Source organism: Phascolarctos cinereus, unplaced genomic scaffold (assembly GCF_003287225.1).
Source record: "Phascolarctos cinereus isolate Bilbo 61053 unplaced genomic scaffold, phaCin_HiC Scaffold_726;HRSCAF=1367, whole genome shotgun sequence".
NCBI lineage: Eukaryota > Metazoa > Chordata > Mammalia > Diprotodontia > Phascolarctidae > Phascolarctos > Phascolarctos cinereus.
In genome coordinates this window covers 64,818,130-64,833,996 of record NW_027556098.1, presented here as the reverse complement: position 1 = coordinate 64,833,996, position 15,867 = coordinate 64,818,130, and the positions used below count along the sequence as shown (strand labels likewise).

The 15,867-nt window shown below is 39.1% G+C and overlaps 1 protein-coding gene across 1 annotated transcript in view; it reads left to right on the top strand.

Annotated features, from left to right (window-relative positions):
• The first annotated feature begins 1,319 nt into the window (after positions 1-1,319).
• Positions 1,320-15,867, top strand: part of CYBB (cytochrome b-245 beta chain) — a 47,881-nt gene continuing 33,333 nt past the window's right edge. Inside the window, exons 1-3 of the mRNA XM_078146585.1 lie at positions 1,320-1,420; positions 4,478-4,570; positions 6,252-6,362. Coding sequence (XP_078002711.1) covers positions 1,376-1,420; positions 4,478-4,570; positions 6,252-6,362 — 249 coding nt within the window. The 5' untranslated portion in view covers positions 1,320-1,375. The remainder of the gene's footprint in view (positions 1,421-4,477; positions 4,571-6,251; positions 6,363-15,867) is intronic.

Below are 15,867 nucleotides of genomic sequence, written 5' to 3'. Positions count from 1 at the left end.
TCTGATCTCAGGGTGCCCTAAGAGAGATAGAATGAGCAGAGTTAGACTGGGAAGATAATAGTGCCACATTAAGAGAACTGTGTTCAGAATCACACATCAGGAAGGATAGGGATAAACTGCAGAGCATTCAGAGGATGGCAGCTAGGATGGGGAAGGACCTTCCGATCATGCCATACAATGACCAGTTGGCTTGAAGAAGATTAAATCTAAGTAGAACATGATAATTATGTTCAAATATTTGAAGGGCTGTTGTATGTTATAGGGACAGCTAGGTGGCACCATAGTGCTTAGAGCACTGGGCTTAGAGTTGGAAAGACTGATACTGATGAGTTCAAATCCAGCCTCAGACACTTACTAGCTGTGTGACCCCATTTAACCCCATTTGCCTCAGTTTCTTTATCTGTAAAATGAGCCAGAGAAGGAAATGGCAAGCCACTCCAGTACCTTTGCCAAGAAAACCCCAAATGGGATCACAGAGTTGGACATGATTAAAACAAATAAAGAAAGTACTAAACTTACTCTGCTTGATGTCAGAGAGCAGAACCAATGCAAGGAAAATTCAAAGAAGCAAATTTTGGCTTTGATATTACGAAAAACTTCCTAAGTCAAAGCTACGCAAAAGTAGAATGAGCTACCTTGGGAAGGTAATGGGTACCCACCTTGTCCCTTGAAGTCTTCCATCAAAGGCCTGTTCCTTAGAAATGTTGTAGAAGTGATTCTTGCTCCGGGATAGGTTTGGCCTAACTGAAGGCTCTATAACAGAGGCCTGGCTTCTGGAGTCTGCTGAGATTTGGAAAGCCTTTGATTTTGTGATATTCCTCTCCTCTGATCCCTCTTAACATTTACATACTAAGCCTAAATGAGAAAATTATGATCTTTAGCCCAGCAACTTGTCAAACACCCTTCCCAAGTGTAGTTTCCTTCCTCTCAGCACTTTTAAGAGTTAAGGCAACAGTTACTTTTATCTGTTTAATGTGTGTTTTGCTGGGCCTATAGAAAGGATGGGCATTCTTGAACACTTTGCAAATGCTAGTTAAGAATCAGTTAATAAAAAAGATCTTGGTGCACAAAATGCCCATGAATGCCAGTAGTAGTCACATTTAAAAATTCAAACACTGCTTCTCAATTGAAGAAAATGATCCTATTATGTCCTTTTTAAGATTGCACCATTTTAAAAAATCCATGCTTTAAAAAGTCTCTATGGTTTAAACATTTAAAGTAAGCAGGGAAATAATTCTTCTTTATTGACCAATGGTTACTTAACTTCTGATAGTAAAAAGGAAATAGATTTCTCACTGGGGTTACTGTTTTCACTTCCTCATGGGAAAAGGGGACATAGTATAGAAGAAAGGGTGTACATTCATCTCAAGCAGTCATGGGTAACTGGGCAGAGAACGAGGGGCTCTCCATCTTTGTTGTTGTGAGTACAAAATGAAATATTAATTCTTACTTGTTTCTGTTCTTTCTGGAAATGGAAAATAGCCAAGGGTCCTACCCCTTCTCCTCACCCTCAACATGTTCATTCGAACTCCTTTGATTTGCTTTTTCAGTACATGTCTGTTCAAATACCATTTCCATCATTGACATCTTTTCAAGGAAATGTATTTGGGGAACAGTAATTTTTGCCTATTTTAGAAAATGTCTTTAAGTCACTTGAGTGGTTAAATTAATGGACATTTCAGGCTAATGAACCCAGCTTCCAGGTTCTCATGCTTTTTCAAATAGTGTCGCTGTTGCTATTCATGATTTGTTTATTGTCTTGTATAAAATGTAATAGCTAATTAAAATGTTCATATGATCTTCCAAAGTAGTATGGAACTCTCACTAATGAGAATTTTGTTTCTCATGTGAATCACTACTAAAATGTTGAAAGTGCCTAGCTTCTTTACCCTCCCACCCTTCCCCCCCTTTTTTTTTTGCTTACTTTGTCTAAGTTTTAAACAGAGGTAATTATGATAACCTAAGCCAAATAAATTAGCCAGGTTGAAAAATTTTTCTTACTTTCTGAATACATGACTAATAACAGCTGAAATTTTTATAGGCTTGCAAAGCATGTGGGAAGTGAGATTTGAACCCAAATCTTTCTGATTCTGCATCCAATATGCAAGTCACCATGCCAGGCTGCCAAAGGGAGCATCTATAAACCAAATATTTTCTGTGCTACTGTTTTGTTCATTTTTAAATAGGAAGCAATCTTTCCTGCCTTATATAAAAATCTGAAAATAATCAACCGTACCCTTCAAGTGAAATTCATGATGCCAATAAATTACAAAAGAAAGAAAGAAAGAAAAAAAAAAGGTAGCTCTGTAGAAAAAGTGGAGGCTAGCATTTTTGTTCTTCCTTTTGGATGTTTTGGAATTACAAACCAATTAGACAAAAGAGAATCTGTAATGGATAAAAGCAGGTAAAACAGGTTTGCTGAGACCTTGGACCTACACCTTTGATTCCTCATGGCTACCGAGTAACCTTGACTGTGAATCATTTTCATAGTGGCTGGGTTCAGAAGAACCCGGGGCTTCCCCCTAAGCATACTCCCCAAAATGTTATCCATCCAAGTGACTTAAAGACCTGAGACAGGTACAGTCACAGTGACGAATATAAAAAAATAAAATAAATGTTTTTTAAAAAAAGATTGACATGGGAAAAAGAGAAGTAGCTTTTGTTTTTGTTTTATTTTTAAATGTAAAGAAAGACAAGTTTTTATAGTCTTTTGGCTTTTATGGCCTTTTAGTCTTTTATGTTTTTTTATAGTCTTGACAGCTTAAAGGCAGAGCAGAGCAGGTCTGTGGCAACCACAGCTGAGTGTGAACAGCTGAGGGAATCAGAAGTAAAGGACCCCCGCAGGCTGGATGAGTTCTGGGCTGACCCTTATCCTGACCCAAAAGAGCTTTTCATATCTTTATCCCAAGACTGGTCACCATTCCCTTTCTCACTGAGAACCCTGGGCACTGTCCATGTTCTCTACTTCTCCTCTTCAAAAAGTAAATGCAGCATGTGGGAAAAACCAGTGGGACCTTGAGAGAGAAGGCAAAACAGCTACTCTTTCTTTTCTCTCTTTTCTTCATGAACTTCTTGGGCCAAACCCCGATCTGCCCCCTGGACAAGACAACAGCAGTAGAGTGGCATCTTTTTAAAAAAAAATTAGCTCATCTTAAAAGTTTTCTTTTAAATACTTATCTAAAGTCAGTGCCTGGAAGAAAGAAGCAAAGGGGAATGAATTATTTAAAAAAAGATATATATTATATTTTATATTATTTTTATTTATATTTTTATAATTACATTTTTCTGTATGTTTAATAGGAATGTATATGTATAGCCTATATCAGATTGCATGATGTCTTGGGGAGGGAAGTAGGGAGGGAGGGGGAGAAAAATTTTAAACTCAAAAGCTTATGGAAGTGATTGTTGATAAAGCAAAATAAATTAATAAAAAATTATATTTTCTAAATCTATATTTGTATTATTTTATCTATTTCAGTAATAAAGAAAATTGGATAAGCACAATTAAAATGACAGTAGGTGATAAGGAAGAGTGACATAGGAGTAGAATAGGAAAGTGGGTGAGCAAAATGGGTGTCCTTGGTAGAAGGAAGAGAAAGATAAGGAGAAAGAGAACAAGGAGAAGGAAGAGAGGATTTACCTTCACATAGTGCTTTTATTGTTGTTGTTCAGTCATTTTTCAGTTGTGTCCAACTCTTTGTAACCCCATTTGGGATTTTCTTGGCAAAGATACTGGAATGGTTTTTCATTTTACAGATGAGGATATTGAGGCAAACAGGGTTAAATGACTTGCCTAGGGTCACACAGCTAGTAAGTGTCTGAGACCAGATTTGAACTCAGAGACATGGATCTTCCTGATTCCAGGCCTGGTGCTCCATTCTTTGATCCATCTAGCTGCCCCCTAGGTAGTGCTTTACAATTTACAAAACGCTTTGCATTTTATTTTTGCCTTCAGAACAGCCCTATGAAGTAGGTGGCACAAGTGTGAGTAATCCTATTTTATAAATGAGAAAGAAGGAAAGAAACAGGTATTGTGCTAAGCATTTTACAAATATTATCTCATTTGATCCTCGTAACAACTCCATGAAGTAGGTACTATTATTATCCCCATTTACAGTTGAGGAAACTGAGGCAAATAGAAGTTAAGTGGCTTTCCCATGGTCACACAGCTAGTGTCTGAGATGGGATTTGAACCTGAGGCAGGTTTTCCTCACCCTAGGTCCTCTATCCACTGTACCATCAACTGAGGAAATTAAGGCTGAAAGAGACCAAAGGGTTTGCCTAGGGATGTACTGTGTTTTAGTAATCTTGGTGCAGTTCCAGGAGAGAGTTTGTGCTACTTTAGCTGCCCGTTCCCTGGGGATCCTGATCAGAAGTTGACAGGCAATGGTCATGGGGGAAATGAAATTCTTCATGGTATCTACCTACTGTAATACATGTGAATAAATTGTTTCACAAGATTTTCTGTTCTGTGCAGTTTGTGTGGCTGGGCTTAAATGCCTTCCTCTTTGGGTGGTACTACCACGTTTATGAAGGTGACAAATATTTTTATACACGCAAGCTTCTTGGGGTAAGTATGAAGTCTTCCTGCCTTCAAAATTCCTGTGTTATATTCATTGTTCAATATCCCTTTTGATTTTTACTTAACCATCTTCTTCTACTCTGGGAAATGAAATTTTTTAATATAGGGGTTCTTAGCATTTTTTGTATCACCGTTCCTTTTAGCAATCTCACAAAGCCTATAGACCCCTCTTCAACATAATGCTTTTAAATGCATAACAAAATTCAAAAGAATAAAAAATTAAACCAATTATATTTAAATTCAATTATCAAAAAATGTTTTAAGGATCTCAGGTCAAGAATCTCTGCATTAATATAACATACAGGAGTTATAATAATTATATAGAGCGTGGTGCTTTGGGCATTTTTAAAAAAATGAGCCTCAGCAGATATATTTCCTCTTGGGAAGACTTTTCTGTGTGCTGAAAGTAACCTTTATATGACTTAGCAAATAGTAATAGCCAAGTGTTTGAATAATAATGATGAATTTAATAATGATATAAAAACAAGAATAATAAACCTTATATACTATTGACATATTAATAGATCCCTTTGGGTCTTGGGCGTGGCTGGGCCAGGGCAAAAGTCAGGTCGATGAGTTTGTCTTCAGTATTCCCCTTATTGCTGTCACCTTCTGCTTCAGTCCCTCCCTTTCCTTTTCTCTCACAAATAAATAAATAAATAAAATTCTTACTTTCAAGGGTCTGCCTTTCCTGGTTCAGAAGCACACAAAATCTTTCCTTTCTTCCCATGACCAAGACCCAGAACTTCTCACTGTCATGTTCCATGACTCTCTATAACCTTCTAAAGTTACAATTTGTTACTGTGACAGATTAGCAATGGCAGATGAGGAAGTCAAGCCGCCAATGCCTTCCCCAGAAACACAAGGGCAGTTTAACAGTGGTCTTCCATAGACATGGGCCTGCCTTCATTGCTCAATTAAAACCTCAGGTCATGTAGAAGGGTAGATCTTTGCCATGGAAGTCCAATAGAAGATTCATTTTGAGGGAGGTGGGCTTTTGGAAGTTCATCAAATCCCATCCTGTAAATGATTGCACATGATTTTTATGTATGGAAGACCTGCTCCCAGGCATCATTTTTTTTTCCAAAATAAATGGTTTTCCCCTTTCTCCTCATGAAGACTTTGGGGAACTATGACTATACCCAAAAAAACAGGCTAAGATGGAGTTTAGGAACTGGGAAAAAGGGAAACACAGTTCAGAATTACATTTTAATTTCTAGGTCTTTTCTTCATTAGAAATAGAAATGATTCCTCTTGTCTTGAAGAAGGTGGTCGTGAACTGCCGACAGAATTTCCTGTTGTACAAAATGGTGATTCAGGGAAGACTATTGTACTCAGGGAGACCTTCTTTCCGGTCCTGCTTCTCCCTGCCCTCTCTCTCCCAGGTCCTGTGGTTCTTTCAGTGGCTGCAAAGCCCAGAAGACTCTGGGCAACTCCAAGGAAAGGTTCCTAGCCTGATTAATAAGAATTTAGTCTGAGTTAGCCTAAACAAGCATACGGTCTTTAAAAAGGCACCACTTCACATTCAAAAGACCAATCCTGAACTAAATTGCCATCAGTTCAAGACCTTTGGATACCCGTTCTCAAAACTCAACATTTATGCTTTAAAAAAGAAAAAAAAAATGACTACTTCTAGAATTCACCCCACCCCTCTCCCATTGCATTCTAGCCTGCCCTGGCCTTAGCAAGAGCCCCTGCTGCTTGCCTGAATTTCAACTGCCTACTGATCCTGTTGCCTGTCTGCCGAAACCTGCTCTCCTACCTCAGAGGGTCTAGTGCGGTAAGATAAAGAAAAGCCATTTGTTGTATCTGAGCTGTTCTTGTGCCAGGAAGGAATCCGTTGAATTCTTCACATTTTCACATTTTAATGGCCCATTGGTCTTTCCCAGGAGCAAGCCAAACAAGTTTCCTCAGTGAGTCAGTCAATGAGCAAAAATCGTGGTTCCTGCCCTCAAGGGGCTGACATTCTAATGGGTAAAAATTAGACTAGCTGGCTAACTAGCTATACATATAGATAGCTATTCATATATACACTCACATATTCATAGACATATTATGCAAATGTATACATCTCATATGTATGTACATACATAACTGCATATACACGGAGAGATAGAATATGGTATAAAACTGAAGTTACTCTCAGAGTGAAGGCACTAGCAGACTGGGGCCCTGGGGCAGGCTTCCCAAAGAAGCCAGGATTTGAGCTGTCTTTTTTTTTTTTTGGCAATTGGGGTTAAGTGACTTGCCCAGGGTCACACAGCTAGTAAGTGTCAAGTGTTTGGTCTGAGGCCAGATTTGAACTCAGGTCCTCCTGACTTCAGGTCCGGTGCTCTATCCACTGCACCACCTAGCTGCCCCATAATGGGTTTTGTTTTTTTGTTGGGTTTTTTTTGGCTAGGCAATGGGGTTATGTGACTTGTCCAGAGTCACACAGCTAGTAAGTGTTAATGTGTCCGAGGCCAGATTTGAACTCAGGTCCTCCTGAATCCAGGGCTGGTACTCTATCACTGCGCCACCTAGCTGCCCTTGAGCTCAGTCGTGAAGGAAGTCAGTGGAGGCGAAACGTGGGGACGGCCCCTGAAAAGGCTCAGAGTCTAGGGTTGGGGTGAAATAGAACGTAAGGAACGTTATGAACATCTAGTGTCGCTGGATCATAGAGTATATGGAGAGAAATGGGGGATTAGAAGAGTAGGAAGGTAGGAGGGAGCCAGATTGTGTAGGGATTTAAATAATAAATGTTTAAATACTAAAACCAAATTTTATATTTGATCCTGGAGGCCATAGGGAAGCTCTGAAGTTTATTGGAAGTGGGGGAGGGGTAGAAAGTTGACCAGGCCTGAGCTTTGCAGAGACCACAGCGGCAGCTGAGTAGAGGACAGATTGCAATAGGGTTGACTTGAGGCTAGGGGTGGGTCAACGGCTATCTATCGCAACAGCCCAGGCATGAGGTGATGAGACTGTATCAGGGTGGTGGAAGTGTGAGAATAGAGAATACACATCTGCTCATCTACACACATACATAGATGCAAACACACATATTGTGTGTATATTTATTTATTTATTTTCCCCCGAAGTAGAAAGACTTGAGAAAGGCCTGGTTTTTTTTAAGGCCTATAGGATTCCTTGTTTTAACTTTTTCATCTTTATGAGGGCACAATTCAGTTTCCATATTATAGGATGCAATACCTAGCAGAGATTCTTGTCTTAATTTGGGTTGTTTGCCAGGCAGTTTTTATAAACTATAAAGTAGAGGAGGAAATAACCATGTTACTCATTTCCTTCACCATCCATCAGACCCTCCTCTTCAACTACCCCCAGAAGGAAGAATGTTGAGGAATTTGAGATGCTTTAAGAAAATTTATGAAGTTTTTCTTGATGTTGTGATCAATTTCTTGGTTGTGATGAGTAAGCCACACATTAGTAAGTATGGCTTTTTAAACTCAGGATCAATCACTTGCTCCAGGCCCAGCAGTTTGAACAAAGGAGGAACTTAATACACCCTTATTATATAACTGGGTGCAGTTTACATATGACCAATGATATAAGTATCTGCGAGGTTTCATCTCAGCCTGAGGAAAAGTCATGGAATCACCATGGATTGGTTGAAAATTGAACTGACGAGGGGCCTAATAATGGAGGACTCAACAGATTTTTTTTTTAACAGCAAAGACCTCGAGTTACTCTGGGGTGTGTGTGTGTGTGTGTGTGTGTGTGTGTGTGTGTGTGTGTGTGTGTGTGTGTGTGTGTGTGTGCTGGTAAATGCTTAACGACTGTTTCAAAAAATAATGTGAAAGACACACTTTTAAGTTTAATTGGATTATTAACATTTTTCTCTACTGTTACTCAAATCTAAACCAGAGGGGTCAAACATGCAACTGTTGCAACTGAAATTTAACAAGGTAAACTGAAGCAATTCTTTGGGCAAGATAACATTTATTAACAGGGGCGTGCTGCTTGCTAATGAACAGGTCAATGGCTTGCCTTCCTTTATGCCAAAGACTCCAAGCAGATGGACAAACACCCCTTTTTTAGGTTTTGGGGAAAACAGAACAAAGAACAGAACAAGGTAAACAACATTATGAAACTGGGGACATGATTGGTTACCAAGCTGAAATGCAGGGTGCTACTTAATTGGTTGGAAGTTTGGTAGTGGAGGCTAGCAACAACCCTCCTTCTTCTCCCAGGAGACTAAGAAATGGTTATTGTCTGAGTCCAGGTGCTAGATAATGGGCTAGACATTTGGACAGCAGACCAGACATCCTTGAAGAATAGCTTGGTAGTGTAAAGGTATCAGGTCCTATTCCCTTATGTTCACTCACATCCCCCAAGGTCAGTTAAATTCCTTGAGGCAAGAATAGGTGAGCTGGATTGCTAATTAGAAGTGATTAGCAGGAGAGCCCATTACAGGCCAGTTGAATTTTCCAACTAAATTCAGAGACAAAGAACCATGACTCTTAAGGAGTTACAGGACAAAACTGATTACAGGACAAAATCAATTACTTATAAATAGGATCAATAAGAAAATGATACAGAATTGATCACAATCTTCTCACAACTCATAGCCCACAAGACTCCTGAATGTGGTCAAAACTAGAATAAAATAGAATTGCGAAACATTTAACAAGATAAGTAAAAATGCAATAAAACATAGCTAATACTGCATTTTAAAACTAAGTCAATATGTGTATCGGGCACAGATTCTTATGGATGGGTTAGTGGCCCCCCTTTTTTATTTCAGCTTGATGCAATTGGTCTAGACAATCAACAAAACAATAAAGCAAGCCCTAATTTGTAGGTTTGTTGATTTATGAGATATAAATGTTCACACTGAAAACTGAGCAATTGACTTTCCAAAACCCATTGGAGCACACCCCTGCTCCAGCTCCTCTTTGAAGATGCGTTCTCCTTCCTGGTATTCCCCCACCCCCCGACCCCCAACACCTCCCCCCTTATTTTCTCTCTCTTCTGATAATCTATGCTAGAGGAAGTGAATAATGAGAAACAGACAACGTTTTCATCAGGGTAGTCCGTGAAGAAATCTCTATTACCCCATGGAACTAATTTGCAATCCCAGTGCATTCCTCATTGTAATCAAGAGTGAGGAAGGGAGAGAGTAGCATAGAGAGAGGAAGAGAGACAGAGACAGAGATAGAAACAGCAAGAGAGCTCCGGACCTGTGAAATTCCCAAGTAAGGAAACTCTATCAATATAGGGTGGCATCTTTCCAACAATTAATAGTCCAGTTGTCCAGAGCACTGAGAATCACGGTGTGTCCAGGATCACACAGCCAGTATGTGTCAGTGGCTGCCTTTGAACCCAGGTCTTCCTGGCTTTGAGGCTGCCTCTACATCGACTACGACGATAATAGGAGCATGGTGTCATGGAGTGAACATTAGCCTAGGAGTCTGAACTCTGTCCTAGGCCTGGCTCTGCTGATAAGTAGATGTATAGCCCTTGGCAAAGTACTATAATCTACCTGAGTCTCAGTTTCCCCCTTTGTAAGATGGGGTAACAATAATTGCATTAAATGAAGGAGGCTGGACTGCTGGATCACTCTAAGTCCTTCCCAATTCCAAGATCCTATAATTGGGGGCTCAAAGACAACCTTACCTCAGGATAAAGAGGGGCAGTGCTCTGGGCACTGTGCTTTGGAGCAGGGTGAAAGAGGGAGAATTGGAGGCCAGCTGTTCTGACTCAGTAGGAGAAGTTGACCTGAACTCAAGATTTCTGACTTTTCATCTAGTTATCTCCCTAGCACTCCAGGCAGAAATGGTGCTGGTATGGAGCCCTGCCATGAGCAGTGTGAAGACATATTTCCCTCATTAAACTTTGAACTCCTTGAGAGTAGAGATTTTTTTTTTTGCCTTTCTTTGTTTCCTTAGAACTTAGCACAGGGCCTGGCACATAGTAAGTGCTTAATAAATGCTTGTTGACTGACTGACTTACAAAAAGTTCTGTTACTCCCTCCTTAGTGATGGAGGGGAAGAAGCTATGTGCCCGGGGGAATGTGTTTCTGACAACCAGTATATCCAGTAGCCTTTCTTTGGGCACAGAGAATACATGAGTGCCAGGCCAGTTGCTCTGACTTATTAGTGAATATTGGTTATTTTTTTCATAAATCTAATGTATTATCTATTTCCAGTTTATTTTTCAACATCTTGAATCCATATAGACCCAGGTGAGATAATATTTATAAAGCACTTAGCATAGTGCCTGGCACATAGTAGGTACTATACAAATAGTAGTTATTATTATTGTTGATGTTGTTGTTATGTATTGCCTTTACACAACAGAAGGCTTCAAAAGATCTCTTATTTTATAACTGTATCCTCCATCCACCAATGCACATTAAACCTCTGCCACACTATTCAGTATTCACTACTCAGGAAATTTCATGAGTTTTAGGGGGGAAAGAAATAAATAATCTAGTGGCCAACCTTTGGTTAACAAGGTCATCCCTGCTCAGTATGACTGTTTTTACACTCACCCTTTTCCAGGCCCATCCTCAGAGACTTTTCCACTTTGTAGGACCTTCCTGGGTTTCTGTCCTACTTGTATATCCCTCAGAAAACCCAGGGTCATCTTTTTAAAAAGTTTACCAGAGTAGGACTTCAAATGGAATTTCCCATCTACGTCGCTTAAATGTCCAGACATGTCATTTAGTATTTTAAACCAGACCTTGGAAGCAACCCTCTGATGACTTTCAACACCACATGTGCTTTAAACTCCCCACCAAACCTAAGGATTTTTTTCTTCAATGAAAGACTGGGGGGTTCATTATCATGGAAAGCCCAAAGATCATAAAACCTACAAATTTGCTTGGTGTATGTTTCTGTTATTTCAGCTGGGTTTTTCATAACTTATTTTTGAGGTGTCAGGAGTCAAGATCTTTGATGAGTAATTTAAATTTTATTTATTCTACATTATATGTAATAAGCATTTAACAAACCTTGCATGATGAATTACATTTAGAAATGTTGTGTTTACTCAACTGTCCTGTTTATGTAAATGCAGAAGTGCAGCATAGTATAAATAGTATATATATATATATATATATATATATATATATATATATAGTATAAATGTAGAATAAATATTTTAATGAACTTTATTAGTTTTTTCATTTAAAAATTTTGAACATTATCAATATTCCTTGAAATTTATCCTGATGTCATTAAATAATGAGAAAAACCATTTGGTTCTCATTCTTCCCTATGTGGATATTTTAGCTTATGCATTCTATATCTTAAATTGATTCCTTTCCATGAACAGTCTCATAACTTTGATCATGGAAGACATATGGCATATAATTAATTTGTACCAAATTATAATTTCCTCCAAATAAACCATCTCTCACCAGAAAAAAATGATGAGGACAATGATATTTGCCAATGATGATGGTAGTAGAGTGGGTAAGACAATAGAAATACTACAGATCCATGATAGAACGTAATTATTTTTCTTTAAATTCAGCAAGGAGATATCAACATTTTTTAAAACTCTTCAGTTAGGTAAGAAATTGACCTGAAGATAGAAGAGGAAAGAGGTGGTGGCTGTTAGCTAGGGAACGATAGATAGATAGATAGATAGATAGATAGATAGATAGATAGATAGATAGATAGAGATAGAGAGATATACATATATACATATGCATATACATATATGCGTATATGTATGCATGTGTATGATATTGATACATTGAGATATCATTATATATTATATTGATGTCTGCAAATGTGCTTTATATATGTTTTATATGTGTAATGTTAGGGAAAACATTTACTCACTTTTTTTTAACCATATCTATTATTATTTCATTCATATGGGAATTCCTGGTGAGGAAACTCCCCTGTATCATAGTATATCAGCAACTGCTGTACAATTTATAGCCCAGAAAGTTGCCCACGGGCATTGAGAAGTTACATGAATTGCCCAGGGCTATACAACCAGGTGGCTGAGGAGTAGGACTTAAACCCAGGGCTTCCTGACTCTGAAGCAGGCTCTCTATCTGCTACAGTGCACTGCCCTTCATATCTTTTGATCACGTCCGAATGAAAATTCAGTTCCATTCAACAAACCTATAACGACATAAATAGCACAATCTCAACTTGAGGAACTTGCATTCTGCCAAGATGAAACCAGGGGAGGGGAGGAAGTGATTGTGCTGTGTGTGCAAGTGTGTGCGCAAGAATCATGAGATATTTAATAATAATAGCTCTCATGTACATATTGCTTTAAGGTTTGCAAAGCACTTGACATATTTTCTCTTTTGTTCCTTCACAACTGTTCAAAGTAAATCCTATTTCCCCATTTTAGAGAGGAAGAAACAGAGGTTTAGTGACTTGTCCAGGGTCACACAGCTAGTCAATATGAGAGGCAGGAGTAAAAGTCAGGTCCTTCTGACTCCAAGTCCAGTGCTCTATGCACTGTCTCAACCTACCTCCTCAGTGAGCTAAGGAGAGGTCCAGATGAGATGCTCTAAAAACATTTCTGGAGGGAAAGATAACTTTCAGCTGGGAAGATGAGGGATGACTGCAGAAGTCATAACCTAAGAGCTGTATCTTGAAGGAAGGCAAGGAGGATAAAGGAATAAGCATTTATTAAGCACTTACTATGTGGCAGGCACTGTGCCACATGTTTTACAAATATGATCTCAAATATGGTCTGAAAGGCAGAGTTGAGTCATCTATGGGGTATAGCTTGCAAAAAATATAGAGAGAGAGGTAGGGCTTGCTTTGTCAAGTTCAGGGAAGAGTTAACAAATCCTTTTGGCTAGAATGCAGACTATATGAAGAGGAGTCACATGAAATGAAGTTGGAATTTTAGGTTGGTGCTCAATTGTGAAGGACCTTACATTCTGGGTTGACAAGACTGTATTTTGTCCAAGGAGTAATATGAGTCACCATCCTTCAACCTCCTTTAATAAGGAGTTACCACTTTCCAAACTCTTTACCCCCTCCACCTACTGAAAGCCTTTAGACTGGGCAATAGTACTGCTTGCTTCTTCCTTAGCAAGGTTTTTTTTTGTCTCAAATTGTTTTCTTTATTTTTACAAGCATTTATTATCTCTCCATCCATTCTATGTACCCTCTCTAATTGAACAATAGTAATAAAAACTCATAACAAATATGCATTTCCTAGGAAAACAAATTCCCACATTGGCCATGTCCAAAAATATTTGTCTCATTATATAGTTTAAGATCATTGCCTCATTGGCAGGAGGTAGGTGGCATGATTCATCTTGAGGCCTCTGGACTAATGGTTTGTCATTGCATTAGTCTGAGTTCTGAAGTCTTTCAAAATTGTTTTTCTCCATTATGTTTGTCAGGTAAATTGTTCTCCTATCTCTGCTCACTTTGCTGCCTCAATTTGTAGAGGTCTTCCCAGTTTCTTCCGAAACTGTCCATTTTATCATTTCTTGTAGCATTGTGGTATACCATGGTTCAATTAGTCATTTCCCAATAGGTAGATACCTCTTAGTTTCCAGTTTAGGACTCCTGAAATAGCTTAGAAAGATAGTTTGAATGATATGTGGATGGAGAGAAGGGGACAAACTTAATAGATGTTGGGGGAAGAAGAGAATTGACAGAATTTGGCAACTTGAAGGAATAACAGAAACAGTAAAGTCTAAAGTGACTCTAAAGTTTTGAATATAAATGACTAAGAAGATGCTGGTACCATCAACAGAAATGGGTAAGTTTTGAAGAGGGATCATTTTGAGAAGACTATGATTTCAATTGGGAACATACTGAGTTTGAGATTACAATGGGACAGTCAGGTGGAGATGACCTGTGTGAGTCACAGAGGAGGGATAAAGGTGGGCACCATAAGTGGTGTCTTAGGGCCTCACAGGACGAAGACCAGCTTCTGCTAGGCCTCTGGTGCTATGCTGTTGAATTGAATCAAATAATTGACTCAAGGACAAGTTGTCAAGCCTTCTGTTGAAAACCTACAGAGAAAGGGAACTCATGACCTCCAAAGGCAGGCATTCTATGTTTTAATTGCTTTAATTGAAAGGAAATGCTTCCTTACATCAAGCCTAAATCTGCTTCTCTCCTAATTCTGCCCTTTGGGGCCAGCCAAATGGAACAAGTTGAATCTCCCTTTCACATGACAGCTCTTACAATACCTGAACATAGTCATCACAATCCCACTCCCTTCCCCCTGCCCCAAGTCACTTCTTCTTCAGAATAAATATTCTTGTAGCCCTAGATCACAGCCTCCAGCTCCTTTAACACTCTGGTGGAACTGCTCTAGATCAGGGCTTCTTAAACTTTTTTTTCACTCTAGACCCCTTTTCAAGTTTTGGCATCATTGCTGGTGTTTCGTGGCCTGAGGGCATTCGCAGTGCAAAGTGTCCATGCTTTGTGTTCAGAACCAAGGCTACAGTGAAGTTGTTCACTGTAATACAGGCAAGCACTGCCAGAAATACCTCGGATTCATTATGTGTTTGATTTTTAGTTAATTTTTGGTCTTTGCACATTCAGAAACCTTTTACTGTTACCAGACTTTTCATGACCCCACATGGGGTTGCAACTCACAGTTTAAGAAGTGCCACTAGATATACTCCAGTTTGTCAGATTCCTTCCTCATATGTGATATCTACAACTGGACACTTTACTACTCACAACGCTGCCTAAACTTTCTATAGCTGTTTTTGCCTATCTTGACATACTTGACATGTTGACTCATACTAAGTTTACTGCCTACTAAAGCCTCTAGAATTTTTTTTTCAGCACAGATTTGTCTAGCCACATCTAGAAGCAGCTGGTAGATCAGTAAATAGCACACTGGGCCTAGAATCAGGAAGACCTAAGTTCAAATCCAGCCTCAGATATTTATTAGCTACATGCTTCTAAACAAGTCACTTAACCTCTGTCTTAAGCCTCAGTTTCCTCAACTGTAAAATGAGGGTAATGATAGCACTTACTTCCCAAGGTTGTTGTGAGGATCAAATGACAATATTTGCAAAGTTCTTAGCCCAATGAATGCTTGCTTCCTTCCTTCTTCATCTTCCCCAACCATTTTTCCCATCCCATGTGCTCCAGTCACTTACTTATTGCTCGCTTCTTTCTTATAGAAATCTGAATTATAACAGAGAAGGAAAGCAGAAACAAAAAGATGATGGTATATCACAGAAATAGCACCCTTATCCTATGGTGTAGCATCCTGGCCCAGACCATACTTGGGCAGGTTCTGCTGTTATTTCTTGGTCCTAGAGAGTTGAGCAATTTTGTTTCTGGTGGTGGGTTTCACAAGTTCTGGTCTACACTTCTCCCTTT